The sequence below is a fragment of the Muscardinus avellanarius genome (genome assembly GCF_963383645.1).
Source record: "Muscardinus avellanarius genome assembly, chromosome: 18".
In the NCBI taxonomy this organism is placed as follows: Eukaryota; Metazoa; Chordata; class Mammalia; order Rodentia; family Gliridae; genus Muscardinus; species Muscardinus avellanarius.
Window position 1 is genome coordinate 38,378,845 of NC_137804.1, and position 27,516 is coordinate 38,406,360.

General features: G+C 54.1%; 1 protein-coding gene across 2 annotated transcripts; it reads left to right on the forward strand.

The window, feature by feature from the left end:
* Positions 1-666: 666 nt before the first annotated feature.
* ZSWIM4 (zinc finger SWIM-type containing 4) lies at positions 667-27,421 on the forward strand (the record flags this gene model as incomplete). Of its 2 annotated transcripts, XM_080715597.1 has the most annotated exons (14): positions 667-819; positions 3,526-3,727; positions 6,968-7,324; positions 10,325-10,473; positions 10,547-10,697; positions 12,680-12,847; positions 13,298-13,648; positions 15,354-15,491; positions 15,801-16,055; positions 16,534-16,669; positions 18,891-19,045; positions 20,570-20,733; positions 23,523-23,604; positions 26,562-27,421. In XM_080715597.1, 14 exons carry the CDS (start codon positions 667-669, stop codon positions 27,419-27,421), a joined length of 3,321 nt encoding a protein of 1,106 aa, XP_080571723.1. The 2 variants fall into 2 exon arrangements, with proteins under 2 accessions (XP_080571723.1, XP_080571724.1); XM_080715598.1 differs by lacking the exon at positions 13,298-13,648.
* Positions 27,422-27,516: the final 95 nt, after the last annotated feature.

The following is a 27,516-nucleotide window of genomic DNA, read 5'->3' on the forward strand; positions in this document are numbered from 1 at the left end:
GAGGGCGAGCTGCTGCCAAAGACCCTGCCGCTGGGTCCCGCACCCGGCTGGGTCTGGCGGATTGTGCCCTCGCGGCGCCCGGAAGCGACCCTCAGTAAACAAAGCAGTGTGTGGGCGCAGCCCCAGCTGCCCGGGGCCCGCGGTCCGGCCGGAGGGGGCGGGGGAGGAATGTTGTGAATGAACCCACGGCCCGCCCCGAAACTGCCAAGAGGTGCGCCGCAGGGGATCTCCAGCTCTGATTGGCCTCCGGAGCCCCCTGATTGACAGCGCCGCTCGCTCTGCTCTCTTATTGGCTAAACCCGAAATGACTGGCATTAACGTTCTCGAATCACCAGCTGCATCACGGAGATGGGTCTGTAAGCACAGCCAATGGTGAGACAGGATCGCGGAGGCAACGGGGGGGTCCAATGGGGACGGGCGCCGAGGGCGGGACGACGGCGGAGGATAAAGGGGCGGCCGAAGGAACCTCATTGTTGTGAAGAGTCTTAAAGGGGCCGCATCACCCGGCCGGCCCGGCACCGGGCGGGGTGGGTGCGGCGGGGGTCCCAGTGTGGCCGAGTGCCGAGGAAGGACCAGCAGACAGACAGACGCCGCGGGAGCCAGCGGAGCGCAGCGGGCATCGCACAGACCCCCCAGCAGGCCCCGCCCCGGCCCCGGCCCGGCCGGATGGACCCCCCAGCGGCCAAGAGGAGCCGGGGCTGCCCGGTGGGGCCAGAGGAGCGAGATGCCGGGGCCGGGGCCCCGCGCGGCCGGGGCCGCCCCGAGGCGCTGCTGGACCTCAGCGCCAAGAGAGTAGCCGAGAGCTGGGCCTTCGAACAGGTGACCCGGGGGCTGGGGGGAAGGGACGCACCCCGGCCGGGTCTCCGACGTGCCCTCTTCTCCCCCTGATCCAACCCTGGAGACTCCGGACCTGCGCCCCGCCTTTGAAACTCCCCTGAGAGCTCACCCTCCAGGAGCCTTCACCCTGTCCCGAAACGCCCTCTCTTCCTCACCCCCTGCCCTTCAAGCCCTAGACCCACCCCCAAGCCCCGAACCTAGCGCCCCAGATTCCAACCCGGCGCTTCCTCGTCCTCCTGCCCCAAGCCCGCGGGATCCCCTCCCACGGTCTTTCTGTAACCTCACACACCTCTCTATTCTAACTACACCTCAGCCCCCAGCAAGGGGCCCACTCACACTCACCCCTCTCAGAGCCCTACCAGCACCCCCACCTGGGAACAGGCCATCTTTCAGCTCTTAGCCCCTAGAGATCCACCCCCCTTCCTGCCCTCCAGATCCCCATCCTATACCCTAGGTGGACGAGGACCCCCACCTCTCCCGACTCAGTTCGGGATCCCCCCCTCTGTGCCCCCTGTCTCTGCCTTCCAGTCTCCAGAGCCCTGATGTCCTTTAGGGACCCCCTCTTCTCCAGGTCCTCCTACCTGGGGCTGCCTGGCCCCCTGCCTGGCAGCAAGGGGCTTGTCCCCTCCCCCATCGCTCCCCTCCCCCCTCTCACTGTCCTGCTGGGAGGGAGGTGGGCAGCCTCTGTGGTGGTGCCTGGACCCAGCGCTATGGCTTGGGGGGCTCTGCCAGGAGGCCCCAGAGTCCTGGCCTTGAATTCCCCTTTCTCAGCCCACGTGTGGCCCACCAGGGGCCGGGGATGTGCCTGGACCTCCCTGAGCACCTTCAGCCCCTGCAGCTGTGTCTCTCTGACTCTGGGGGGTGTTCTCTGCTCCCTGGCCTCCCTCGAGGTAGGATGGGTTTGGGCCAATTGCAGATGGAGCAGGCTCTGATTCATGGACCGGAAAATCCCTCCTTAGTCATCTGCCAACTATCCTCAGGCCAATCACTGGCTCTCCCACCTCCCCCAGAAACCGAGGTAGTAGGGTGCCTTCCTTGGCGTGATCACATGGAGTAATCCTCGAACCATCTCTGAGATTCCCACCTACCTGCCCAGGTCAGGCCGGGTGCTGGGAGAGTTCTTGGAATCCTCTGTCACACTCCAGGACTTGTCCTGCCAGCTTTGAGGAAACTGGGGCACAGAGAGGTTAAGAAACTTGCCCAAGGTCACCCAGCGGTGAACTGCAAACCCAGATGGGAACGCAGGCTCCACCGCCCGTGTCATTGCCCGGAGCTCACAGGGGTTGTCAAGACACCCTCCCCTCCTGGGTGCCCTTCCCAGGGAGAGGCGCAAAGAGGAAACTGAGGAATGGAGCCTGTTTTGGGAGTTGGAGCTCACCAGCTCAGGGATCCCGAACACGTGAATTCACCCCACCTCTGAGCCTCAGAGTCCCCAGCCAGAAATAGGGCAGTGATTTAGTATCAGCTCATCGGATTGTTCTGAGAATTAGGGAAAATCATAGTAACAAAGCATGTAACACAGTGTAGACTAAGAAAATGGACCCTTGGTCATTACCCCCCCCCTTTTTTTTTTCTTTTGGTACTCAGGGATTGAAGTCAGGAATATCATATTCCAGGCTTTGAGCTACTCACCCAGCCTTTTTTTTTTTTTTTTTTTTTGACTAAGTTGCTGAGGCTGGCCTCAAACCTGTGATTTTTCTGTCTCAGCTTCCCAAGCACTGGGATTACATGCATCTGCCACCACACCCGGCTGAACCAGGTATTATTGTAAATATGTTACCTGCAGTACTGCCAAGATTTTTTTTTTTTTGAGGCAAGGTTTCCTTAAGTTGCTCAAGTTGGCCTCCAACTTATCATCCTACCGCAGCCTCCAAAGTCACTGGGATGACAGGTGTGTGACACCCCGCCCAGGTTATACATGCATATGTATTTATTTATATGTATATTTTTGCAGTATTGCAAATTGAACACAGGAACATTCTACCTCTATGGTATACCCTAGCCCTGTTTTATTTTTTTATTTACTTTTATTTATTATTTTATTTTATTTATTTATTTGCAGAACTGGGGACCCAGAGACATTTGACCTCCAAGCTACACTTTCAGCCCTATTTTTATTTCTTATTTATTTATTTATTTATTTGGTGGTACTGGGGTTCCTGTAAACCCTTCTACCTCCGGGCTACACTCCCAGACCTATTTTATACTTTTTATTTGGAAACAGGGTCTCTTAAGCCAGCAGTAGCTGGCTTCAAACCTGCAGGATCCTCCTGTCTCTGCCTCCCAAGCTCGGGGATTATAAGTGGGGATTACAAGCCTAGGCCACCATGCCTGGCTTTTTATTCTTTATTTTGACACGGAGTCTCACTAAGTAGCTGAGGCTGGTTGCGAACATGGGATCCTCCTGTCTCAGCCTCCGAAGTACTAGGATCACAAGTGTGCGCCACCACACCCAGCTAATTTTTATTTTGAAATAGGGTCTCACTCAGTTACTGGGCTTTACTAAGTCCTGGGATTACAGGCAGGCACCAGCGTGCCCGGTCACGCGTGTGTATGTATTTAATCCTCCCAATCTTTAGGAGATGGTTGCCCTTCACATCTCTGTTCTATGCTTGGGGAAACTGAGGCTCTGAGAGGCCATGACTGACCAAGTGTCATGCTGACAGTAAACGCCGGCCCTTCCCACAGGTGGAGGAGCGGTTCTCCCGGGTTCCGGAACCGGTCCAGAAGCGCATTGTGTTCTGGTCTTTTCCACGCAGCGAGCGGGAGATATGCATGTACTCGTCGCTGGGCTACCAGCCCCCCGAGGGCGAGCAGGACGCGCGGGTGCCCTTCACCCGGGGGCTGCACCTGCTGCACAGTGGGGCGGTGGACCGCGTGCTGCAAGTGGGTGAGTGCTCCGCTCTGCGGGGAGCTTGGAGGTCACGGTGGAGGGCGGCCAGGCCTGTGGGGGTCATCTGGTGCAGAAGGACCCCCTGCCATACCGTGCGGCAATTAGAGTCAGAGGTAAGAGTGACCCCAGACCACAGGGTGTGGTGGCGCAAGCCTGTAATCCTAGTCCTTGGGAGGTTGAGACAGGAGGCTTACAGGTTAGAGGCCAGCCTCACAAATTACCAAGATCCTGTTTCCAAATAAAAATAATATAAAATAGGGCTGAGGTGGTAGCTGAGAGGTAGAATGCTCCAACTACCAGTACAAAAAAAAAAAAAGACTGATCCTAGACGTCCAGCAGCAGGCCCAAGGTAAGAGCTGGACACAAAGATGTGGAGGCCTGAGCTGAGAAAGTTTAGACCTCAGGCAGAGGGAGAAGCAGAAGGCAGAAAGAGAGGTTGGGATCAAAGGTCAAGAGCCACCTGCCGCACAGACGGTGACTGTGGGTCAAAAACATTTATTATGTATTTTATAAAGAACTAGAAGGGAGGAATTCGAAGCTTCCAAACACAAGAAACGATCAGTGGTAAAGGAGCAGGAAAGACCAATTATGCCGATTTGGTCATCACAGATTGTACACGCCTATGAAGTAATATACCATCCCCCTCACAGTGTACCATTATTAGTCAGTTGAAAACCTGACGGAGGCTGTTGACGGTGGCCCGTGCCTGGAACCTCTGTACTTGGGAGGCTGAGACAGGAGGATCACAGATTGGAAGACAGCCTCAGCAACTCAGCACGACCCTCCGCTACCTAGAACCTGTCTGACGCCGGGCGTGGTGGTGCACGCTTGTATTCCCTGTACTTGGGAGGCTGAGACAGGAGGATCCTGGTTTCCAACCAGCCTCGGCTACTTAGGCCCTCCGCAGCTTAGTGAGACCCTGTTTCAAAATAAAGAATAAAATCGGGCTGGGGATGTTGTTCAGAGGTACTCGGCCCCTGGGTTCAATCTTCAGTACTGAAAAAAAACAAAACAAAACAAAAACCTGTTTGAAAATAAAAAGTTCTAGAACTGGGCGTGGTGGCGCACGCTTGTAATCCCAGCATTCGGGAGGCTGGGACAGGAGGATCAAGGTTCGTGGACAGCCTCAGATACGTAGTGAGGCCCTTTGCAACTCAGTGAGACCCTGTTTCCAAATAAAGAATAAAAAATAGGGCAAGGGGTATAGCTCGGACGTCAAATATCTTTAGGTTCTATCCTCAGTACCACAAAAAGAAAAAAGAAAAAAAAATATAGAGGCGCAAACATCCTGGAGCTCTGGTGGGAGCTTGAGTAAATTGGGGGAAAGTTTTAAGCCAGAAGGGAAAGGGGGGCTGGAGAAATTGGGGGAGAAGGAAGGAGAGGGGTGAGAAAAAGCCTTAGACCTCAGGCGGCGGGGCGTAGGAAGTCCCCGGCGGAGGCGGAGGCAGATACAGACGAGGCCCGGGCTGTACACTCGCCGTGGCGGGGCAGGCTGCAGCTCCCCTTCAGCCTCAGAGCCCCTTCCCTGGCCCCAGCTAGCTGCAGGCTCCTGGCTGAACCTGGTATGAGGAAGCCATCTCTTCTCCCCATGACGCAGGCCAGGCCTGAGCTGCCCAACCAGTCAGGTGAGCCCGTCAGACACCTGGGCTGCCTGGGGGCCAGGGAGGGGTGTGGGCTACTGGGGTGATCTGGCCTCATCAGACCCTCGCCCTCAAGTGGCACAGGCCTCTGGCATCTTCTCAGGAAGACCAGGGCTCTCAAAGCCCCTGGTGTATCCATGGCAACACAAGGGCTGAGAAAACCATCCCAAGTGTCAGGTCTTGTTTGTTTTGGTGCTAGGAATTGAACCCAGAGGTGTTCTACCTCCAGGTTACACCCCTGGCCCTTTCTGTTTTTTATTTTGAAACGGGGGTCTCACTACGTTGCTGAGGCTGGTCTTGAACCTATGATCCTTATAGGCATTCTACCTAGAAACTACATCCCCGGCCTTTTTTTTTTTTTTTTTTTTTTTTTTGGTGGTACTGGGGTTCCTGGAAGCCCTTCTACCTCCGGGCTACACTCCCAGACTTATTTTTACATTTTTATTTAGAAACAGGGTCTCCTAAGCCAGCTCGCACGGCTGGCTTCGAACCTGCGCGATCCTCCTGTCTCTGCCTCCCAAGCGCGGGGATTACAAGCATGCGCCACCACGCCTGGCCTCTTTTTTTTTTTCTTTTTCTTTTTTTTTTTTTTTTTTTTGTGTGTGTGGTACTGGAGGTGGAACACAGGGGCTTTTCTATCTCTGGGCTATACTCCCAGACCTATTTTATACTTTATTTGGAAACAGGGTCTAAGTTGCTGAGAGCCTCACTAAGTAGCTGAGGCTGGCTTCGAACCTGTGTGATCCTCCTGTCTCAGCCTCCCAAACGCTGGGATTACAACGTGTGCCACCACGCTTGGCTCCAACATTGTTTTTTTTATTTTTAAACAGGATCTTCTAAGTTTCTGAGGCTGATCTTTGACCTCCGATCCTCCTATCTCAGCCCTCCCGAGTACTGGGATTACAGGTGTGCTTTACCATGCCCAACTTTTTTTTTTTTTTTTCGCCCTCCTTTGTACTGGGGATTGAACCCAGGGGCATTCTGTCTCCAGACTACATCCTCACCCCCTTTTGTTTTGCTGAGGCTGGCTGTGAACCTGCAGTTCTCCTGTCTCAGCCTCCCAAGTGCTGGGATTGAATTACGGGCGTGCGCCACCATGCTCCACTCTCCAGCACCTTTTAATTTTTATTTTGAAACCCAGCTCACCAATTTGCTGAGATTAGCCTTGCATCTGCAATCCTCCAGTCTCGGCCTCCTAAACCCTGGGATTACAGGTGCGCAGCCACCATCCCTGATGATGTCCTTTTTATTTATTTATTTATTTATTTTGGTACTGGGGAGGGAACCCGGGGCATTTTGCCTCCAAGCGACACCCCCAGCCCTATTTTGTATTCTTTATTTTGAAACAGGTTCTCACTAAATTGCTGAGGGCCTCACTAAGTGGCTGATCCTCCTGTCTCAGCCTCCCAAATACTGGGAATATAAGCATGCGCCACCACGCCTGGCTGATGACGTCCTTCTGATCATAGATGGGGTGTTCCAGGCACAGACAGGTTAAGGAGCCTGCGCTCGGATTACCCCACTGGGTTTTGCACCAGGGTCTTGCTGCGCCCGGTCAACACACGTGGCCCGTCTCTGGGTTCGCCTCTGCTCTTAGGGTTCCACCTGAGCGGCAACGTCCGGGAGCCGGGGGGCCCCGGGGAGCCGGATCGTCTCTACCACGTCTCAATCAGCTTTGACCGCTGCAAGATCACCTCTGTGAGCTGCGGCTGCGACCACCGGGACCTGTTCTACTGCGCCCACGTGGTGGCCCTGTCCTTGTACCGCATCCGGCATGCCCGCCAGGTGGAGCTGCGGCTGCCCATCTCGGAGACGCTGTCCCAGATGAACCGGGACCAGCTGCAGAAGTTCGTGCAGTACCTCATCAGCGCCCACCACACCGAGGTGCTGCCCACCGCCCAGCGCCTGGCTGACGAGATCCTCCTGCTGGGCTCCGAGATCAACCTGGTGCACGGTGAGGGCGCCCGGGGGCGGATGGGGGAACGGGGGAACCAGCTCACAGCCATCGGATGCCAGACATGCCAGGCGTGGTGGTGCACGCCTGCCATCACAGGACCTGGGAGGCTGAGACGGGAGGATCCCAGGGCTGAGAAAACTCTCACCAAGTTAGGGAGAATCTGTTTCAAAATAAAGGGAATGAAAGCCGGGCGTGGTGGCGCACGCTTGTAATCCCCGCGCTTGGGAGGCGGAGACAGGAGGATTATACGGGTTCAAAGCCAGCCTCAGATACTTAGTGAGGCTCTCAGCAACTTAGTGAGACCCTGTTTCCAAATAAAATATAAAAAAGGTCTGGGAGTATAGCCCGGAGGTAGAAAGCCTCTGGGTTCCACCCCCAGCACCACCAAAAAAATAAAAAATAAATAAATAAAGGGAATGAGAGTGTATCTTGGAGGTAGAATGCCCTTGGGTTCAATCCCAGGACAACATCATCAACAACAAAAAAGGCAGCTGAGCGTGGTGCCGCACGCTTGGAATCCCAGTATTTGGGAGGCTGAGGAGGATCGCAGGTTCACAGCCAGACTCAGCTACTTAGTGAGACGCCGTTTCAAAATAAATAAAAAAGAGGGCTGGGAGTAACTTGGAGGTAGAATGGCCCTGGGTTACATCCCCAGTACCACTAAATAAATAAATAAACAGGAGGCCAGGCGTGGTGGCGCACGCTTGTAATCCCTGCACTTGGGAGGCTGAGACAGGAGGATCGCACGGGTTCGAAGCCAGCCTCAGCAACTTAGTGAGACCCTGTTTCCAAATAAAATATAAAATAGGTCTGGGAGTATAGTCCGGAGGTAGAAAGCCCCTGGGTTCCATCCCCAATACCACCAAAAAAAAAAAAAAAAAAAAAATAGGGCTGAGGGTGTAGCTCTGAGGTAGAATGCCCCTGAGTTCGATCCCCAGTTACACACACACACACACACACATACACACACACAAACACACACACGCCAAACATTTGTCACAGAGTCCTCAGTCCCCGAGACGCGTGAAGTCAAAGGGAGCAGCGTTCATTGCTTGGTGGGGGACACACTCCTGTCATCCCAGTTTTGAGGGAGCTGAGGCAGGAGGATCGCAGGTTTGAGGCCAGCCTCAGCGATTTAGCAAGACCCTGTTTCAAAGTAAAAAAATAAAAAGCAGATGTGGTGACATAGGCCTATCATCCCAGTGCTCCAGCGGCTGAGACAGGAGGATTACAGGTGTGAGGCCAGCCTCAGAAATGTAGTGAGAGCCGCAGCAACAGAGCAAGACCCTATTTCAAAAAAAAAAAAAGTGACGAGGCTGGGGGCATAACTCAGATGTAGAACCTCCCTTGTGTTCTCTTCCCACGTCCATAAAAAAGGAGGTCTGGAGGTGCAGCTCAGGGATAGAACGCCGCAGGGTTCAATCCCCAGTGTCAAAAAAAAAAAAAAGAAAAAGAAAAATAGGTCTGGGGTTGTGGCTCAGGGGGAGAGTGCCCCTGGGTTCAATCCCTAGTACTGCAAATAAAAAAAAGAAAGAAAGAAAAAAAGAAAAGAAAAAGAAATCAGGCAACGAGCAGGGGCGAGAAAGCTGCGGTGCGAGGTCTCGGCAGGTGGGCATCTTGGGTCATGGGTGCTGTGGGTGCACGTGGGCCAAAGGCGTGATTGGTGGGCATCTTGCTGAGGTCTGAGTAGTGTTCTGGAGGTGTGGGGTGGCCGGGTGGGCAGGGCTTTCACAGATGGTGGCAGGGGAGGCTGGTGGAGGGGTGGGAGCACCCGTGGGGTACGTTAGTGGGCGTGTGGAAGGCCCAGGGTGTGTGAACTCCCCTGGTGAGTGGACAGGGCAGCTGGGCGGTTTTTCAGATGGATGGATGGACCAACAGGGTGGCGGGTGTTTGAGAGGGATGTGTGACTCCTGGGAGAAGGACGGAAGTGAGTTGGGGCCAGTTGGGTGGGCGGGTGGGTAGCAGAGTGGCTGTGTGGGTTCCTGGGTCCGTGGAAGGGTGGCAGGTTTGAGTGGTTAATGCAAAGGGGCTGAGGAGACAGATGGAGCTGTGAGACGAATCCACAGCCGGGTGGGCCAGGGGATTATGGGCTAGCTGGATGATGGACCAGTGGGTAGGTAGCTGTGTAAAGGTACAGATGCATGGGTGAATGAATGTGGGGAAAATGAAGAGATGGACAGAGACAGGCGTAGATGGGTTGGGTGGCGTTTCAGTTGAGATGGATGGATGAGTGAGTCAGAGGACCTATTCAGGTAGGATGAGTAATCGCACGCATGCTACATGGATGGATGTGTAGTGTTTCCATACATTAATGGACTGGATGGATGGATGGATGGATGGATGGATGGGTGAATAGATGCGTAGATTGAAAGGACGGATAGGATTGATGGACGAGTGTATGGATAGATGGGTGGGGTGGCCGGGTGGGTGAGTGAATGGTGGATGACGGGCAGGTGGGTGACAGATGGTGAGTGGGTGCCTGGATAGATTGGTGAGGGTGGGGTGGGCAGCTAGATGGATGAGCAGGTGGTGGGATAGTTGGATGGACAGATGAATAGATGGGTGGATGGATGAATAAAGGATGCATGGGTGGATGGAGGGATAGATGGGTGGGTGGTCAGATGGGGGACGGATAGATGCGTGAGTTGGATAGATAGATGAATGGGTGGATGGCAGATGGATGGATAAATGGGTGGATGGATGGATGGATGACATATACACAGGTGGGTTGAATTGGTGAGTGGATGGATGGATGGATGGATGGATGGATGGATGGATGGATGGATGACATATACACAGGTGGGTTGCATTGGTGAATAGATGGATGGATGGATGGATGGGTGGGTTCTTGGAAAGGATGGGCAGACAGGAGAGTGGGTGGTTTCAGGTGGGAGAGATGGAACTTTGGGATGGGCTGATTTAGACAGAGGCCGGCCAAGCCCGTGCCTCCCACCCCAGCCTGTCCCAGCCTCAGCATCTTCCTGCTTCCTGGCGCAGGCGCCCCAGACCCCACGGCGGGGGCAGGCATCGAGGACGCCAACTGCTGGCACCTGGACGAGGAGCAGATCCAGGAGCAGGTGAAGCAGCTCCTGTCCAACGGAGGCTACTACGGGGCCAGCCAGCAGCTGCGCTCCATGTTCAGCAAGGTGCTGCGCAGCCCGGGGGTGGGCGGGGGCCCTGGCTGCCCCCACCCCTTCCTCACCGCCCGCTCCGGCACAGGTGCGGGAGATGCTGCGGATGCGGGACTCCAACGGGGCGCGCATGCTCATCCTCATGACCGAGCAGTTCCTGCAGGACCCGCGCCTGGCCCTGTGGCGGCAGCAGGGCGCGGGCATGACCGACAAGTGCCGGCAGCTGTGGGACGAGCTGGGTGAGTGGCGGGTGCCCCGGGCCCAGCGCCTGGGCCTGGTCCCCATGTCAGGGCTGGCCCTCGCCTCCTCCCTCCGATCATCTGCTGACACTTAAGTGATGCCTACAGCACTCCAGGCCCTGGGTCTACGGCAGAGCAAGAGACCCAGGCCTGACTTCCGGAGGGGGACAGATCATTAGATGTTACACAGGCAGTGGTGGCGTGTGCCTCCAATCCCAGGACTCAGGAGGCTGTGGCAAGAGGATCACAGATTGAGGCCAAGCCTCAGCAATTTAGCAAGACCCTGTTTCAAAATTATTTTTTTTTTAAGATTTTGGGAATTGATATTTATTTATTTATTTATTTATTTTATTTATTTATTTTTTTTTTTGGTGGTACTGGGAGTGGAACCCAGGGGCTTTCTACCTCCAGGCTACACTCCCAAACCTTTTTTATATTTTATTTGGAAACAGGGTCTCACTAAGTTGCTGAGAGCCTCACTAAGTAGCTGAGGCTGGCTTCGAACCTGTGCGATCCACCTGTCTCAGCCTCCCAAGCGCGGGGATGATAAGCGTGCGCCACCACGCCGGGCCTGTTTCAAAATTAAAAGTAAAGCTGGGGCCGGGCGTGGTGGCGCACGCTTGTCATCCCCGAGCTTGGGAGACAGAGACAGAAGGATCGCACAGGTTCAAAGCCGGCCGCTCTGGCTTAAGAGACCCTGTTTCCAAATTTTAAAAAAGTATAAAAAATAGGTCTGGGAGTGTAGCCCGGAGGTAGAAGGGTTTCCAGGAACCCCAGTACCACCAAAAAAAAAAAAAAAAAAGTAAAGCTGGGCGTGGGGGTGCATGCTTGTAATCTTAGCACTTGGGAGGCTGAGACAGGAGGGTCTCAGGCTCTCAATCAACCTCAGCAATCTAGTGAGGGCGTCTGCAACTTAGTGAGACCCTGTTTCAAAATAAAACAGGAATTTGGGCGTGGTGGTGCATGTTTGTAATCCCAGTACTTGGGAGGCTGAGACAGGAGGATCACAGGTTTGAGGCCAGCCTCAGCAATTTAATGAGACCCTGTTTACAAATAAGAAAGAAAATTGGGCTGAAGGTGTAGCTCAGTGGTAGAATGCCCCTGAGTGCCACAAAAAATAAGTTAATCAATTAACTAAATTAAATTATATAGGGCTGGGGGTGTTAAAATGCCCTTGGGTTATCCCCAGTACCAAAAAAAAGAAAAGGATGTAACTCAGGGGTAAAAGGCCCCTGGGTTCAATTGCCAGTACCATAAAAACAAAATAAAACAAAATAAATAAAATAAGGCTGAGTGTGTAGCTTGGAGGTAGAATGCCCCTGGGTTCAATCCCTAGTACTCCCCCCCAAAAGAAAGGCATCGTAATCTCAAACAAGTAGTATTCTAGGTTTTCTTTTTCTTTTTTTCTTTTTACTTTTTTTTTTTTTTTTTTTCCAGTACTGGCGATTGAACCCAGAGGGTTCTACCTCCGGGCTACACCCCAGCCTATTTTTTATTTTATTATTTTTTTTTTTTTCAGTACTGTGAATCTAACCCAGAGGCATTCTACCTCCGAGCTACACCCTTAACCCTATTTTTTATTATTTATTTTGAAACAAGGTCTGACCGAGTTGCAGAGGGCCTCACTAAGCAGTTGAGGATGGTCATAAACCACGATCCTCCTGTCTCAGCCTCCCAAATACTGGGATTACAAGCGTGCACCACCACACCCGGCTATTTTATTCTTTATTTTGAAACAGGGTCTTACTAAATTGTGGAGGGCCTCACTAAGTAGCTGAGGCTGCCTCGAACCTGCCATCCAACTCAGCCTCCCAAGTACTGGGATTACAAGGGTGCACCACCACGCCCGGGTCCTATTCTAGGTTTTCTTACCTATAAAGTGAAGAGGTGATTAATTGTAACTCAGAGGGTCCAGATGAGGATTGATGCAGTAAGGACAGCCTAAGAGCGTGCTGCTACAGTGCTGTGGCTGTGCTCCTCAGGGGCCCTGTGGGTCTGTGTCGTACTGAGCCCCCACTGCAAACCTGAGCAGCGGGCGGGCTGGCTCCAGCTGCTGGGCACTTGGGACAAGATGGACGTATGCCCGTTGGAAGAGGGCAATTACGCCTTCGATGGCTCCAGCCTGCGGCCCGCCACGGCTCCCAGCCCAGGTAAGACGGGGACCCCAGCTACCTCTGCCCCCAAAACCATCATCACTGACCATCTTTCTATCCTGGAACTCTGTCCCGAGAGAGAAAGGATGTGGCGGGAGAGACGAGGGAGCCCCAACTCTTTGCTATCCTTGCAACCAGGCAGGAGAAAGAGACGAGGGCGGGAGCAGTGGCAGCCTAGCGGACAGGGAAACATGGTGTGAAGACACCTGCAGCCCGGAGCAGACTCCTGGGCCTGCATCCCAGGAGCCGGAGACTCCCAGAGAAAGGGAGAGGTAAAGTTGAGGTCCACACACATCTTTGAAGGGCTGCTTTGAGGATTGGGGAGATAATTCCTACCCAGCCCTCTGCCCAGGGTCAAACCCCAAGTCAGCACCTGGTTGGGGAAGCTGGCCACAGCTTGGCTGCCAGGGCCTCCTCACTGGGCCGCGTTGGGCACCTCTCCTGCAGGCGAAGAGGAAGAAAGGGAGGTGGCAGCCATGAGTTCCCGCCACACCGTGTTTGGCCGCGCCCTGCAGGCTGGAGAGCTACACTGGAATGATGCCCACCTGCAGAGGATCTTGGCCAGCGACTCCTACAGCCCCAGCCTCACAGGCAGCGTGGGTGGTGACAAGCCGACCTTCGACCCTCAGGGCCGCCCACTCTGGTTGGATGAACCTTTCCCCACTGCCTGTGCCCGTGTGGACACCCTGCGCGCCCATGGGTATCCGCGCCAGGCCCTGCGGCTGGCAGGTGCCATAATCAACACGCTCCGGCTGCAGCGGCGGCATCAGCTTGAGAGCTACAAGCAGCAGAAAAAAGGTGGGCACAGATACCAGCCACTGTGGGCTGTAGCAAAGCAGAGGGTGTGTGGGTCCCATCCATGCCCACCAAGACAGCAGAACCACTCTAGAGGTCTCAAGCAGAAAGGAATTTAGTAGGGGGACTGAGGATGCACAAGTCGCTGTGCAGGTTCACTGGGAGGGTAGCTCAGGGGGAGAGCACGTGGTTAGCATGCTCGAGGCTCTGCGTTCCCTCCCCAGCACCAAAAAGAAAGAAAGCTCAAGGGTAGGGATTGTGGCGAGCTGCTAACAGCAGCAGCCCGCAGCTCCAATGGGGACTGGTTCCCAAGAGAGCCCCAGAACTTGCTGGAAGAGCCTCGTGTCTGCAGCATGCAGATGGTCACACACCCACTCCTGGCAGCTGCCAAGGAGTTGTGGCCTCTTGCTCTCTGTTCTTTCACACCTGGAGCAAAGGAGCTTGGGAAATACAGTTTCTAAGCATCCAGCCCTTACGGAAGAGGAAGATGTTAGCTACATGTCTTTCAGGAATATGAACCCATTGTGGCCAGATCTTGTGATTTTTTTCAAGAGACCAGAAGTATGTTGATGTGGAATTCACAAATGTGTGTGTGTGTGTGTGTGTGTGTGTGTGTGTGTGTGTGTGTGTGTTTTACTGGGGATTGAACCCAAGACCCAAGGACATTCTATCTCTAAGCTACACCCCCAGCCCTATTTCTTTTTTTTTTTTCATACTGGGGATGAACCCAGGGGAATTCTACCTCCACGCTACACCCCAGCTCTATTTTTTAGTCTTTATTTTGAAATATAGTCTCACTGAATTGCAGAGAGCCTCACTAAGTAGCTGAGGCTGTCCTCCTGTCTCAGCCTCCCAAATGCTGGGATTACAAGCGTGCCCCACCACGTCCGGTTTAAGGGCCTGGGTTTAATCCATAGCGCTGCCAAAAAAAAAAAAAAAAAGTAAAGAAGCCATGTGTGGTATCACACCCTTGTAATCCCAGCATTTGGGAGGTGAGACACAAGGATCACAAGTTCAAAGCCATCCTCAGCAACATGGTGAGGCTCTCAGCAACCTGGTGAGACCCTGTTTCCAGATAAAGAAATAAAATCAGGCTGAAGGTGTGGCCTCGAGGTAGAAAGACTCTGGGTTCAATCCCCACTACAAAAAAAATAATAATAATTTGGACTAGATATGGGTGGGAAAGGGAAGCCACTAGTTGAATTCTCTGAGCGGTAGAGTTGATGATTCAGTTATAAATTGAGCGGGGTAATGTAGGAAGCATGGGGCCCTGGGGCCTAGGAAAAGCCCCTCAGGCTCTCCTAAGGGGTGAGGCTGTAGAGAGTCACCCCAGGGAAGGGAGGGCCAAGTGTTTGAGTAGGGAACAGCACGGGCAGGAGCTGAGGCAGGAGAGTGCAGGGCTTGGAGAGGAGGTAGAAGGGTGGTGAGCACCCATAGAGACGTCCCATTGGTCCTGGGGTGTCCTCAGACCCGTCTGGGCTTGCCCTCCACATGGGTGGAAGGGTTAAGGGTTAGACAGGGGAGTAATACTTTGGTTGGGTGTTTGTGCAAAAGCCTCATGTCCCTCTATCCTGTTGGGCCTGGCTGCTGTCCCAGGATAAAGAGAATGGCTGGGCAGGGGGCAGGTGATGAGCCTTGGGGGCCAGGGAGAGGAACCCCTAGGATATTTGGGTGAATGGGAATTGAGCCTCCCAATTCTCACCTGCAGAGCTGCTCCAGAAAGGCGCTACCTGCATCACCAATACCGAAGGCTGGGTGGGCCACCCCCTGGACCCCATTGGCTGCCTCTGCAGGGCACTCCTAGAGGCCTCTTGCCTGGAAGAGGAGACCCTCTCCCTTTACCCAGGTACCCATATCCGGACCCCAGGAGGGTGACGTCCCACTCTTGGCCATGCGCCCTGGCCAGTACTCCAGAAAGGTAACGCCACACCTACCAGTAGCCGCACCCCTGCCATTACCCAGGCCCCTTGGCCAATCCCTGGAGCCCATAGGTTTAGATTCTCCTGAAAAAGAGGCCACCATGGCCCTGGCTGTGGCGAGAAGGATCCCCCACCTTGGAGAGTGCTTAGAGGTTTGGGGTTCCCCCTGGTCACACGCTTGGGATCAAGAAGATGCCAAGACAGGCTCCGCCTTCAGCCCTGGCCTGTCTCCCCAGACTCGGGCCCCGAGAAGCAGAAGGTGGCCTACCAGCACGTTCCCGTGCCCGGGAGCCCTGGGGAGTCCTACCTGGCGCTGGCGCTGGAGGTGGCACTGCTGGGGCTGGGGCAGCAGCGGGCCCTGCCCGAGGGGCTGTACGCCCAGGACAAGGTGGTGCGCACCGAGGAGCAGCTGCTGGCCCTGCTGGAGGAGGTGGACTTGGATGACAGGCTGGTCCAAGTGCTGCGCAAGCAGGCGGGGCTGCTGCTGGAAGGTGAGGCCCGCCCTGGCCCTCCCCTGGGCCCTGCTGTCCACTCGGACCTCTTACGGCCAGGACCAACTCGCTCCCGCCCCCTAGTGTATGCTGGCCGCCAATAACTCCCCTGAGAGGCGAGGCCCCGCCCACTGGCTCGCTCATGGTCTGGCCCTATTGGCTGAGTGTCCGCCCCTGCAGCTTGGCCCTGCCCACTCACGTCCCCCTCTAAGCTGTGGACCTCATTGGCCTTGGGCCAGTGACTCCGCCTCCTCCACACTGGCCCCGCCCCGCGCCTTCGCCCCGCCCCAGCCGGAGGTTCCCAGGATCCCCGATCTTTGCATTTTCCCGGGTCTCCTGTTAGACCTGAGTCCCTCGCCCTGAGACCTCTCTAGCAGAGCCTGCGCGCTCTATGGATCCCGGAGTCTCCGGACACCTGGGGGTCTGTGGAGGGGAGCCCGGATCGGATCTAGAGGCTGAGCTCCAACTGTCCCTGTAGGGGGCCCCTTCAGTGGCTTCGGAGAAGTTCTTTTCCGGGAGAGCGTGCCCATGCACACCTGTGCGCGCTACCTGTTCACCGCGCTGCTGCCGCACGACGCCGACCTGGCCTATCGCCTGGCGCTCCGGGCCATGAGGTAGGACGGGCGGCCGGGACACTGCCTGGGTCGTGGGGGCCACGAAGGATGGGAAGGGGCCGGGAGCCCCGCTGCCCGGCTCCAAGCTGTGTCCTTGTTAGTCCAGCCTCTCTTGGCATTCAGTGCTGCCCGCGCTTTTCCTTAGTAAATGTAAAGGTGCAAACCGGGTGTGGTGGCGCACGCTTGTAACCCCATTTCTTGGGAGACTATGACAGCAGGATCGCAGGTTCGAGGACAGCCTCAGCAAGTAGTGAGACTCTCATCAACCTGGTGAGGCCCTGTTTCCAAATAAATAAAATCGAGCTGCGGGTGTGCCCCAAGGTAGAATGCCTCTGGGTTCAACCCCAGTACCACAATAAATAAATAAACAAATAAATAAAAATAAGAAATATAAAGGACCAGGCATGGTGGCATATACCTATAATCCCAGTACTTGGTAGGCTGAGACAGGAGGGTCACAGGTTTGAAGCAATTTAGCAGGGCCCTCAGGAACTTAATGAAACTTTGTTTCCAAATAAAAAATAAAATAAAGCTGGGAGTATAGCTTGGAGGTAGAATGCCCCTGGGTTTAGTCCAAAGTACCCATAAAAATATATTTATATATATATAATCTACATATATATAAATTACATATATATATATACACATATGTATATTTTGTGTGTGTAATACTGAGTTTGAGAAATACTCAACATGGTAAACAGCTGAGTCCTTTTATTTTTATTTATTTATTTATTTATTTATTTCGGTACTGGGAATGGAACCCAGGGGCATTGTACTGCTGAGCTACACCCCCAGCCCTATTTTTACTCTTTATTTTGAAACAGGGTCTCAACCGAGTTTCAAAGGGCCTCACTAAGTAGCTGAGGCTGGCCATGAACTACGATCCTCCTGTCTCAGCCTCCCAAGTGCGGTAATTAGAAGCGTGCGCCACCACGCCCAGCTACATGAGTCTTTTTTTTTTTTTTTTTTTGGTGGTACTGGGGATGGAACCCTTTTACCTCCGGGCTACACTCCCAGACCTATTTTTTATATTTTATTTGGAAACAGGGTCTCTTAAACCAGAGAGGCTGGCTTCGAACCTGCGCGATCCTCCTGTCTCTGCCTCCCAAGTGCAGGGATTACAAGCGTGCCCACCACGCCCGGCTACACCCACTGTTGTATAGCCTAGGATATATGACAATAGTTCTCACTTTTTGGTGCTGGGCTCATGGCTCAGTGGTACAGCACTTGCCTGGCATACATGAGGCCCTGGTTCCATCCCAGCACCAGAAATGAAAGAGAGTTTTTACAGTTCTTAAGAGTTAAAAATGAGGTATGGCGGCACACATGGGAGGCTAAGATAGAAGGATCGCAGGTTCAAGGCCAGCCTCAGCAACTTAGTGAGACTCTGTTTCAAAATTAATATAGGGCTGGGATATAGCTCATAGGTAGAATGCCCCTGGGTTCAATCCCCAGTACCATTAAATAAATAATAAATAGTGGAGCATGGTGACACACACCTGCAATCTCGGTACTTGGGAGGCTGAGTCAGGAGGATTGCCGGTTCAAAGCCAGCCTCAGCAACTTAGCAAGGCTCTCAGTACCCTACTGAGACCCTGTTTCCAAATAAGAAATAAAATCAGGCTGGGGGGGAGGGTGTAGCTTGGAGGTAGGATGTTTCTGGGTTCAATTCCCAGTACCAAAAACAAACAAACAAACAAAAAATAGTTGAAAAATCAAAAGAATGTTTAGTGACACAGGCAAAGCTCCCAGGTCCTGGGATGACAGACGCAACCATTTATTGTTTTCTGTCTTTTTTATAACAGCCATTCTAACCCTACCCTTTCTTTTCTTTTTTCTTTTTTCTTTTTTCTTTTTCCAATGGACTAGAACTAGAAACTCAATCCAGGGCATTCTGCCTCCGAGCTTCACCCCAGCCCTATTTTTTTTTATTTTTTATTTTGAAATAGAGTTTTTTAGGTTGCTGAGTCTCACTCCTTGCGGAGGCTGCCCTTGAACCTGCGATCCTCCTGTCTCAGCCTCCCAAGTGCTAGATCACAGGTGTGCGCCGCCATGCCTGGCTCACTCAACACCTTGCACACATCTCTCCCATCTTCCTGGGCACCCAGGGCTTCGCTGGCCCAGCGGGGGGCTCTGCTGGCTAGGGGTCCTCATCCCTACTAGCGACGGTAGCGACGGTCGCCCGGCCTCACTGGAGCTTGCTTCTCCCTCATCCCAGGCTGCCCGTGCTGGAAACGGCCCTTGCGGCTGGAGAGCCCCACCCCAGCCCGCTGGACTCCTTCATGAGCAACCGCTTCCCGCGCTGGTTCATCCTCGGCCACCTGGAGACCCGCCAGTGCGAGCTCGCTTCCGCCATGCTGACAGCCGCCAAGGGTGAGGCCAGCGGCCGCCCCGTGCCACCCTCCCACCTCCTCTGTCCTTTCCCCAAATTGGCCAGTACTCCCGGAGCACCTCTGGGCTCTACGGGGCGCTGTCTGAGATGCTGGGGATCCGGCAACCCCAAAACCATCCCAATCCCCTGCCCTGTCAGAGATTCAGACCAGAAACAAGAGGCGACTTGCCGAGGGGTGAGGAAGGCAGCGCAGGGAGTTAAAGCCGGCGGATTCTTTATCGTGACGCCAGGGGCCTCACGCACGCCAGGCACATGCTCTGCGTTGATTTCCCAGCCCAAGCAGTTTCAGCTACTTAGAGAGGCCCTCTACAATTTAGTGAAACCCTGTTTCAAGATAAAGAATAAAAAAATAAGCTGGGTGTGGTGGCACACACTTGTAATCCCAGCATTTGGGAGGCTGAGACCAGAGGATCACGGTTCACCGACAGCCTCAGCTACTTAGTGAGGCCCTCCGCAACTTAATGAGACCCTGTTTCAAAATAAAGAATAAAAAATAGGGCAGAGGCTGTAGCTCAGAGGTCGAATGCCCCAGGGTTCCACCCCCAGACCCCCCATACACACACACACACACACACACACACACACACACACACACACACACACACAAATAGAATAAAAAAATAGGGCTGGGAGCCCAGCATTCATGCATTTGTAATCCCAGCATTTGGGAGGCTGAGACAGGAGGATCCAGGTTCTCAGACAGCCTCAGCTACTTAGTGAGGCCCTTTTGCAACTCAGTGAGACCCTGTTTAGAAATAAAGTATAACAAAAGAAATAGGGCTGGAGGGTGTAGCTCGGAGGTAGAACGTTCCTGGGTCCCATCCCCAGTACTGCAAAATAAATAAATAAGTTAATCAATCAATTAAAAGGGCTGGGAGGGTAGCTTGGAGGTGGACTGCTCAGGGTTTGATACCCAGTACCTCAAAAAAACAAAAAAAAAGACAGAGGCCGATGTAGCTGCGGCAGAGGAAGGGGGCGTTAGAGGCCCTGCAGCAAGGGTGATAGTAGTAATAAAGCAAACATTTGGGCTGGGATGGAGCTTAGTAGCCTAACACATCCAAGGCCCTAGGCTCAACACACACACACGCACTCACACACACACACTCACTCACACTAAGGGAGAAGCTGCGTGTGTGTTCCTTTCCTGTGCTAAGGCTCGTACGAGTGAGTATGTCTGGGCACGTCCTGCCCTGCGAGGCAGGCCCGTCGCCTTCCTATTACCCATGGAATAGACGGGGCAGCCGCGGCCCAGATAGGTGACGTGGCTCTCAGGGCCCCGCAGCTCAGGAGAGCCAGCCCAGGCATCTGAGTCTGGCATTTGGGGTCTGGAATAATTAATGCCCCTGCCCTAAGTGGCTTCCTTCTGCTGGACAGAGGGGAGGAAAGGACAAAGTGGAAGGTTGCCTGGCTCCCCTGCCCCTCACCGTGTGCCCCCAGCAGCGGAACCTTGCAGGGGCTGGTGCTGGGCTGAGTCCAACGGCGCCCCTGTCCCTCCCTCCACCCAGGAGACCCCAAGTGGCTGCGCCTCGTGCTGGGCTCCATCCAGCAGAACATCCATTCCCCGGCGCTGCTCTTCAAGCTGGCGCAGGACGCCTGCAAGACGGCCACGCCGGCCAGCGCGCCGCCAGACACCACGCTGCTGGGCATCGCGCTGGAGCTGGGCCTGCAGGTGGGTGCGCAGGCTCGGTGGGGCGGGCCTGAATGGCATCCGCTGCTTTGGCGGGACCTGAACCCAGCTGGGGGCCAAGGCCCTGGTAGGGCCGTGGCGCTGCTGTAATCATGGTACTCAGGAGACTGAGTCAGGAGGGTCGGAGGCTGGTGGCCAGCCTCGCAACTTAACGATGCCTTCAGCAACTTAGTGAGGTCCTGTTTCAAAATAAAAAGGGTGGGGGGTGTAGCTTAAGGGTTGAATGACCCTGGGTTTGATCCCCACTATTAAAAAAAAAAAAAAAAAAGCAAAGTCCACGGGTGGGACTGTACTGGGTCAGCACTGGGGGTAAGCCCAGTGAGTGATCTGCCTTCTAGGGCATGAGTAGGGACAGAGCATCGCTGGAGGGGAGGGCCAGGGCCTGAGCTAGCAGATGGGCGTGAGCAGAGGGGCAAGGGTGTAGCTCAGTGGTCAGCTTGCCTGGCATGTGGAGGGCCCCGGATTCCATCCCCAACACCATTTAAAAAAAAAAAAAAAAAAAAAAAAACACAGGGAAGGAAAAAAAATTGGAAAAATAGGAGCCGGGCATGGTACTTGGGATCACAGGTTCCAGGACCACCTTCGGAACTTAGGACATCCTCAGCAATCAGGCAAGCCCATGTTTCAAGATAAAAAGGGCTTGGGTGTAGTTCTTTTTGTGTGTGTGTGTGGTACTGGGGGTGGAACCCAGAGGCTTTCTACCTCCGGGCTATACTCCCAGACCTTTTTTATATTTTACTTGGAAACAGGGCTGAAAGCCTCGTTAAGTAGCTGAGGCTGGCTTCGAACCCGTGCGATCCTCCTGTCTCAGCCTCCCAAGCACAGGGATTACATGCGTGCACCACCACGCCCGGCGTGGGTGTAGTTCTGAGGTAGAAGGCTCTTGGGTATGCCGGGTATGGTGGCGCACGCTTGTAATCCTTGCGCTTGGGAGGCGGAGACAGGAGGATTTGAGCTGGTTCGAAGCCAGCCGCGCTGGCTTAAGAGACCCTGTTTCAAAAAAAATTACAAAAAAGTATAAAATAGGTCTGGGAGTATAGCCCAGAGGTAGAAGGGCTTCCAGGAACCCCAGTACCACCAAAAAAAAAAAAAAAGGTTCAAAAGGTTCAATCCCCAGGACCACACACAAATATGTTAGGTGTGGTGGTGCACACTTGTAATCCCAGGACTTGGGAGACTGAGACAGGAGGATCGCAGGTTCGCGGTCAGGCTCAGCCACTTAGTGAGGTCCTCTACAATTTAAAATAATATAATAAATAAAAAATAGGGCTGAGGGTGTAGCTTGGAGGTAGAATGCCCCTGGGTTCCATCCCCAGTTCCACAGAGCCTAGCGGTGGGGTCCGTGTGCTATTGGTTAAGGACCATTGATGAGTGGGCAGAGCCTGCCAATAGGACAGAGCTGTCCTTGGGGGCGGGGCCTGAAAGAGAAGGCAGGCTGGGGGGGGATGCTTTACTGAGGGGTGGGGCCTAAGGACCCTCTGGCATCCGTGTAGGCGTGATCTGTGGTCATGATTCCTACTAGCAGGGCCCTTAGCTGAGGGCCATTACCAAGAAAGGGGCATGGAGCCCTCCTGCAAAGGTAAGTCATAAACCTTAGGACCTAGCCGGGCGTGGTGGCGCACGCTTGTAATCCCTGCACTTGGGAGGCTGAGACAGGAGGATCATGCAGGTTCGAAGCCAGCCTCAGCTACATAGTGAGGCTCTCAGCAACTTAGTGAGACCCTGTTTCCAAATAAAATATAAAATAGGTCTGGGAGTGTAGCCAGGAGGTAGAAAGCCTCTGGGTTCCACCCCAGTACCACAAAAATAAATACATACATACATACATACATACATACATACATACCTTAGGACCTACCCTTGTGGGTCCCAAGGGAGCTGCAGGGGGCGGGGCCTGAGAGGTCCATAGGTACAGGCCTGTAGGGCTAAGGGGTGACAGGAGTTCAAAAAAAATCAGAAGCCAAGAGTGGAGCCGGGCGTGGCGGCCACGTTTATAATCCCGGCATTTGGAAAGCTGAGACAGGAGGATCGCTGTTCCCCGACGGCCTCAACTACTCAGTGAGGTCCTTTGCAACTCAGACCCTGTTTCAAAAGTAAAGAAAAAATAGGTCTGGGGGTGTAGTTTGGAGATAGAATGTCCCTAGGTTCAGTCCCAGTTCTGAAAAGGAAACACACACACACACGCACACGCACACGCACACGCACACGCACACACACACGTTCTTCTCTGGGACTTTCTGAAAGGGCAGTACCCTCCCAGGCCTAACAGGAAAACAGGGCACACACGGGGAGTGGATCTGGTCCCGGACAGCGCAGCTCGGGGCGAGGACTGTGCAGGAGCCGGGAGGAGGCGAGCACCAGGCACTCCGGTGCTCTTAGGGGCGGGCCCTGAAGATGGTTTCCCAGGCTCTCCTCAAACCTGTGATCCTCCTGCCTCCCAAGTACTAGAGTTTCAGGCGTGTGCCACCACACTCGGCTTATTATTTTATTTTGAAACAAGGTCTTGCTAAGTTATAGAGGGCCTCACTAAGTAGCTGAGGCTGGCGTGAACCTGCGATCCTCCTGTCTCGACCTCCCGTGTACTGGGATTACAAGCGTGCGCCACCACGCCTGGCCGGGCCCAAGATACAGTTTTTATCCCTGCTTCATAGATGAAGAAACTGAGGACCCTGCCTGGGTGAGCGCTTAACCTCCAGGCCCCTCAGGCTCCTGCCCCTTCCGTGGGCCGGCCTGTGACTGCGGGACCCCATCTTCCCCTTTCCGCCCTGCAGGTAATGCGGATGACCCTGAGCACCATGACCTGGCGGCGGAGGGAGATGGTCCGCTGGCTAGTCAGCTGTGCCACAGAGATCGGTAAGAGCCGGGGAGGGGATAACCATCCTTTCACTCATTTCTGGTTCCGGAGGTACCACTGAGGAAACCAGGCAGCCACAAGAGAAAAGAGGGAATTTTCCCGGTCTCTAACCTGGGACAGATTGGGCCAGAGCATCAGGCAGGGGGGTAGGGGTGGCCTGGGGGCTGGCCAGCCTAAAGCAGCTGGGGTGGAGGGGCTCCAAGTACTAGACCCCTCCCCGCATACTTCCCACCCAGTCTGGCTGCCCCTTGCTTCTTTGGAAAGGAAGTTTCTGAGCTGGGAATGAGCATGCACACCTGTCACTTGAAAGGCTGAGACAGGAGGATTGTAGGCTCAAGGCTGGTCTCAGCTACTTAGTGAGGCCCTCTGAAACTTAATGAGACACTGTTTCAAAATAAAGAATAGCAGGGTATGCTTGTAGTCACAATACTTGGAAGGCTGAGACAGGAGAATCAGGTTCACAGCCAAACTCAACTACTTATTTATTTATTTATTTATTTATTTATTTAGTGTGGGGGGGTGATACTGGGGGTGGAACCCAGAGGCTTTCTACCTCCAGGCTATACTCCCAGACCTATTTTATAATTTTTATTTGGAAACAGGGTCTCACTAAGTTGCTGAGAGCCTCACTAAGTAGCTGAGGCTGGCTTTGTTTTTTTTGTTTGTTTGTTTGTTTTGTTTTTTTTGGTGGTGGTACTGGGGGTGGAACCCAGAGGCTTTCTACCTCACTAAGCAGCTGAGGCTGGCTTTGAACCCGTGCGATCCTCCTGTCTCAACCTCCCAAGCGCGGGGATTACAAACATGCGCCACCACGCCCGGCTAATTTTTATTTATTTTACGATACTTGGGATGGAACCCAGGGGCATTCTACCTCTGAACTACCCCCCAGATCTATTTTTTTATTCTTTATTTTGAAGCAGGGTCTCACTGAGTTGCAAAGGACCTATGTAGCTGAGGCTGTCCATGAACTGTGATCCTCCTGTCTCAGCCTCCCAAATGCTGGGATTATAAGCATGTACCACCATTCCTGGCCTTCAACCTCAGCTACTTAGTGAGGCCCTCTACAATTTTAGTGAGACTCTGTTTCAAAAACTAAATTTAGCTGGTCGTGTTGGCACACTCTTGTAATCCCAGCATTCAGGAGGCTGGGACAGGAGGATCGCAGTTTGCAGCCAGCCTCAGCTACTTAGTGAGGCTCTCAGCAACTTAGTGAGACCGTTTCTAATAAAATATAAAAATAGGTCTGAGAGTGTAGCCTAGGGATAGAAAGCCCCTGGGTTCCATCACTAGTACCACACACACACACACACACACACACACACACACACACTGGGTGGGGGTGTAGCTCAGAGGTCAAATGCCTCTGGGTTCCATCCCCAGACCCGCAAAAAAAAAAAAAAAAAAAAAATAGGGCTGGGGGTGTCACTTGGAGGTAGAATGCCCCTGGGTTCCATGCCCCAGAAAGCAAGAAGAAAGAATGAAAGGGAAAAAAGGAAGGAAAAAAGAGGGCTGGGGTGTAGCTCAGAGGTAGAATATCCATTGGTTCAATCTCTAGCACCGCAAAAAAGAAAAAAAAAAAGCTGGGTGTGGTGGCACAGGCTTGTAATCCCAGTACTCGGGAGGCTGAGACAGGAGGATCGCAGATCCGTGGCCAGACTCAGCTACATAGTGTGGCCCTCCACAACTTAGTGAGACCCTGTTTCCTTTCTTTCTTTAGTCTGTATTTAATTAATTAATTTGCAGTATTGGAGATGGAACTCAGGGACATTCTGCCTACAAGCTGCACCCCAAGCCCTATTTTTTTCTTCTTCAGTAGTACCAGGGATGGAACCCAGGGGCATTCTACCTCCAAGGGACACCCTCAGCCCTATTTTTTATTCTTTATTTTGAAACAGGGTCTCACTAATTGCAAAGGGCCTCACTAAGTAGCTGAGGCTGTCCTTGAACCATGATCCTCTTGTCTCAGCCTCTTGAATGCTGGGATGACAAGCGGGCGCCACCGTGCTCAGCAGTCTTTTTTGTTTTTTTGAAATTGAAACAGGGTCTCACTGAGTTGCAAAGGGCCTCGCTAAATAGCTGAGGCTGTCTGAGAATCGTGATCCTCCAGTCTTCGCCTCCTGAATGCTAGGATTACAAGTGTACGCTGCCACGCCCGGCGAGACCCTGTTTCAAAATAAAACAAAAAATAAAAAACAAGACCCAGAGCCGGGTGTGGTGGCGCAAGCTTGTAATCCCCGTGCTTGGGAGGCTGAGACAGGAGGATCACAGGTCTGAGACCAGCCTCAGCTTCTTAGACCCTCCACAATTTAGGGAGACCCTGTTTCAAAATAAAGAATAAAAGCCGGGCGTGCTGGTGCACGCTTGTAATCCCAGCATCCCAGGGGATCACAGTTTGTGGACAGCCTCAGCTACTTAGCGAGGCCCTTCGCAACTCAGTGAGACCCTGTTTCAAAAAATAAAAAGACTAAAAAATAGGACTGGGGGGTGTAGCTCAGAGATACAATGTCCCTGGGTTCCATCCCCAGTACTGCAAAAATAAAATAATAAAATAATAAAGCCGAGCGTGGTGGTGCACGCTTGTAATCCCCGCGCTTGGGAGGCTGAGACAGGAGGATGGCGCAGGTTCGAAGCCAGCCTCAGCTGCTTAGTGAGGCTCTCGGCAACTTAGTGAGACCCTGTTTCCAAGTAAAGTATAAAATAGGTCTGGGAGTGTAGCCCGGAGGTAGAAAGCTGCTGGGTTCCACCCCTAGTACCACCAAAGATAAATTAATTAAAATAATAAAATAAAATAAAATATGGGCTGAGGTTGTAGCTTGAAGGTAGAATGCCCCTGGGTGCAATCCCCAGTATGAGAGAAAATTAAAATTAAAATAGGGCTGGGGGTGTAGCTCAGAGGAAGCATGCCCCGGGGGGACCGCCCGCCCTCCCTGAGCGGCTCCCCCCCCCCGCCCCCCAGGCCCCCAGGCGCTGATGAACGTCATGCAGAACTGGTACTCGCTGTTCACGCCGGTGGAGGCGGCCACCATCGTGGCGGTGACGGGCACCACGCACGCCACGCTGCTGCGCCTGCAGCTGGACGCGGCGCGGCGGGAGGAGCTCTGGGCCTGCGCGCGCACGCTGGCCCTGCAGTGCGCCATGAAGGACCCGCAGAACTGCGCGCTGCCCGCGCTCACGCTGTGCGAGAAGAACCAGGCGGCCTTCGAGGCGGCCTACCAGATCGTGCTGGACGCGGCGGCCGGCGGCCTGGGCCACGCGCACCTCTTCACCGTGGCGCGCTACATGGAGCACCGCGGCCTGCCGCTGCGCGCCTACAAGCTGGCCACGCTGGCCCTGGCGCAGCTCAGCATCGCCTTCAACCAGGACAGCCACCCGGCCGTCAACGACGTGCTGTGGGCCTGCTCGCTCAGCCACTCGCTGGGCCGCCACGAGCTGTCGGCCATCGTGCCGCTCATCATCCGCAGCGTGCACTGCGCCCCCATGCTCTCCGACATCCTGCGCCGCTGGACGCTCTCCGCGCCCGGCCTGGGCCCGCTGGGCGCCCGCCGCGCCGCCAAGCCCCTGGGCGCCGACCGGGCGCCGCTGTGCCAGCTCCTGGACGCCGCCGTGGCCGCCTACATCGCCACCAGCCACTCGCGCCTCACGCACATCAGCCCGCGCCACTACGGGGACTTCATTGAATTCCTGGGCAAGGCCCGCGAGACCTTCCTGCTGGCGCCCGACGGGCACCTGCAGTTTGCCCAGTTCCTGGAGAACCTCAAACAGACCTACAAGGGCAAGAAGAAGCTCATGCTGTTGGTGCGAGAGCGCTTCGGCTGAAGGGGTCCCCGACCGGCTCCCTCCAGCGGCGAGTTTCAGTATTAAGCCGGGAAGGAAGCCCTGCTGTCGTCCCGGCCACATGCGTGCCTACGAGT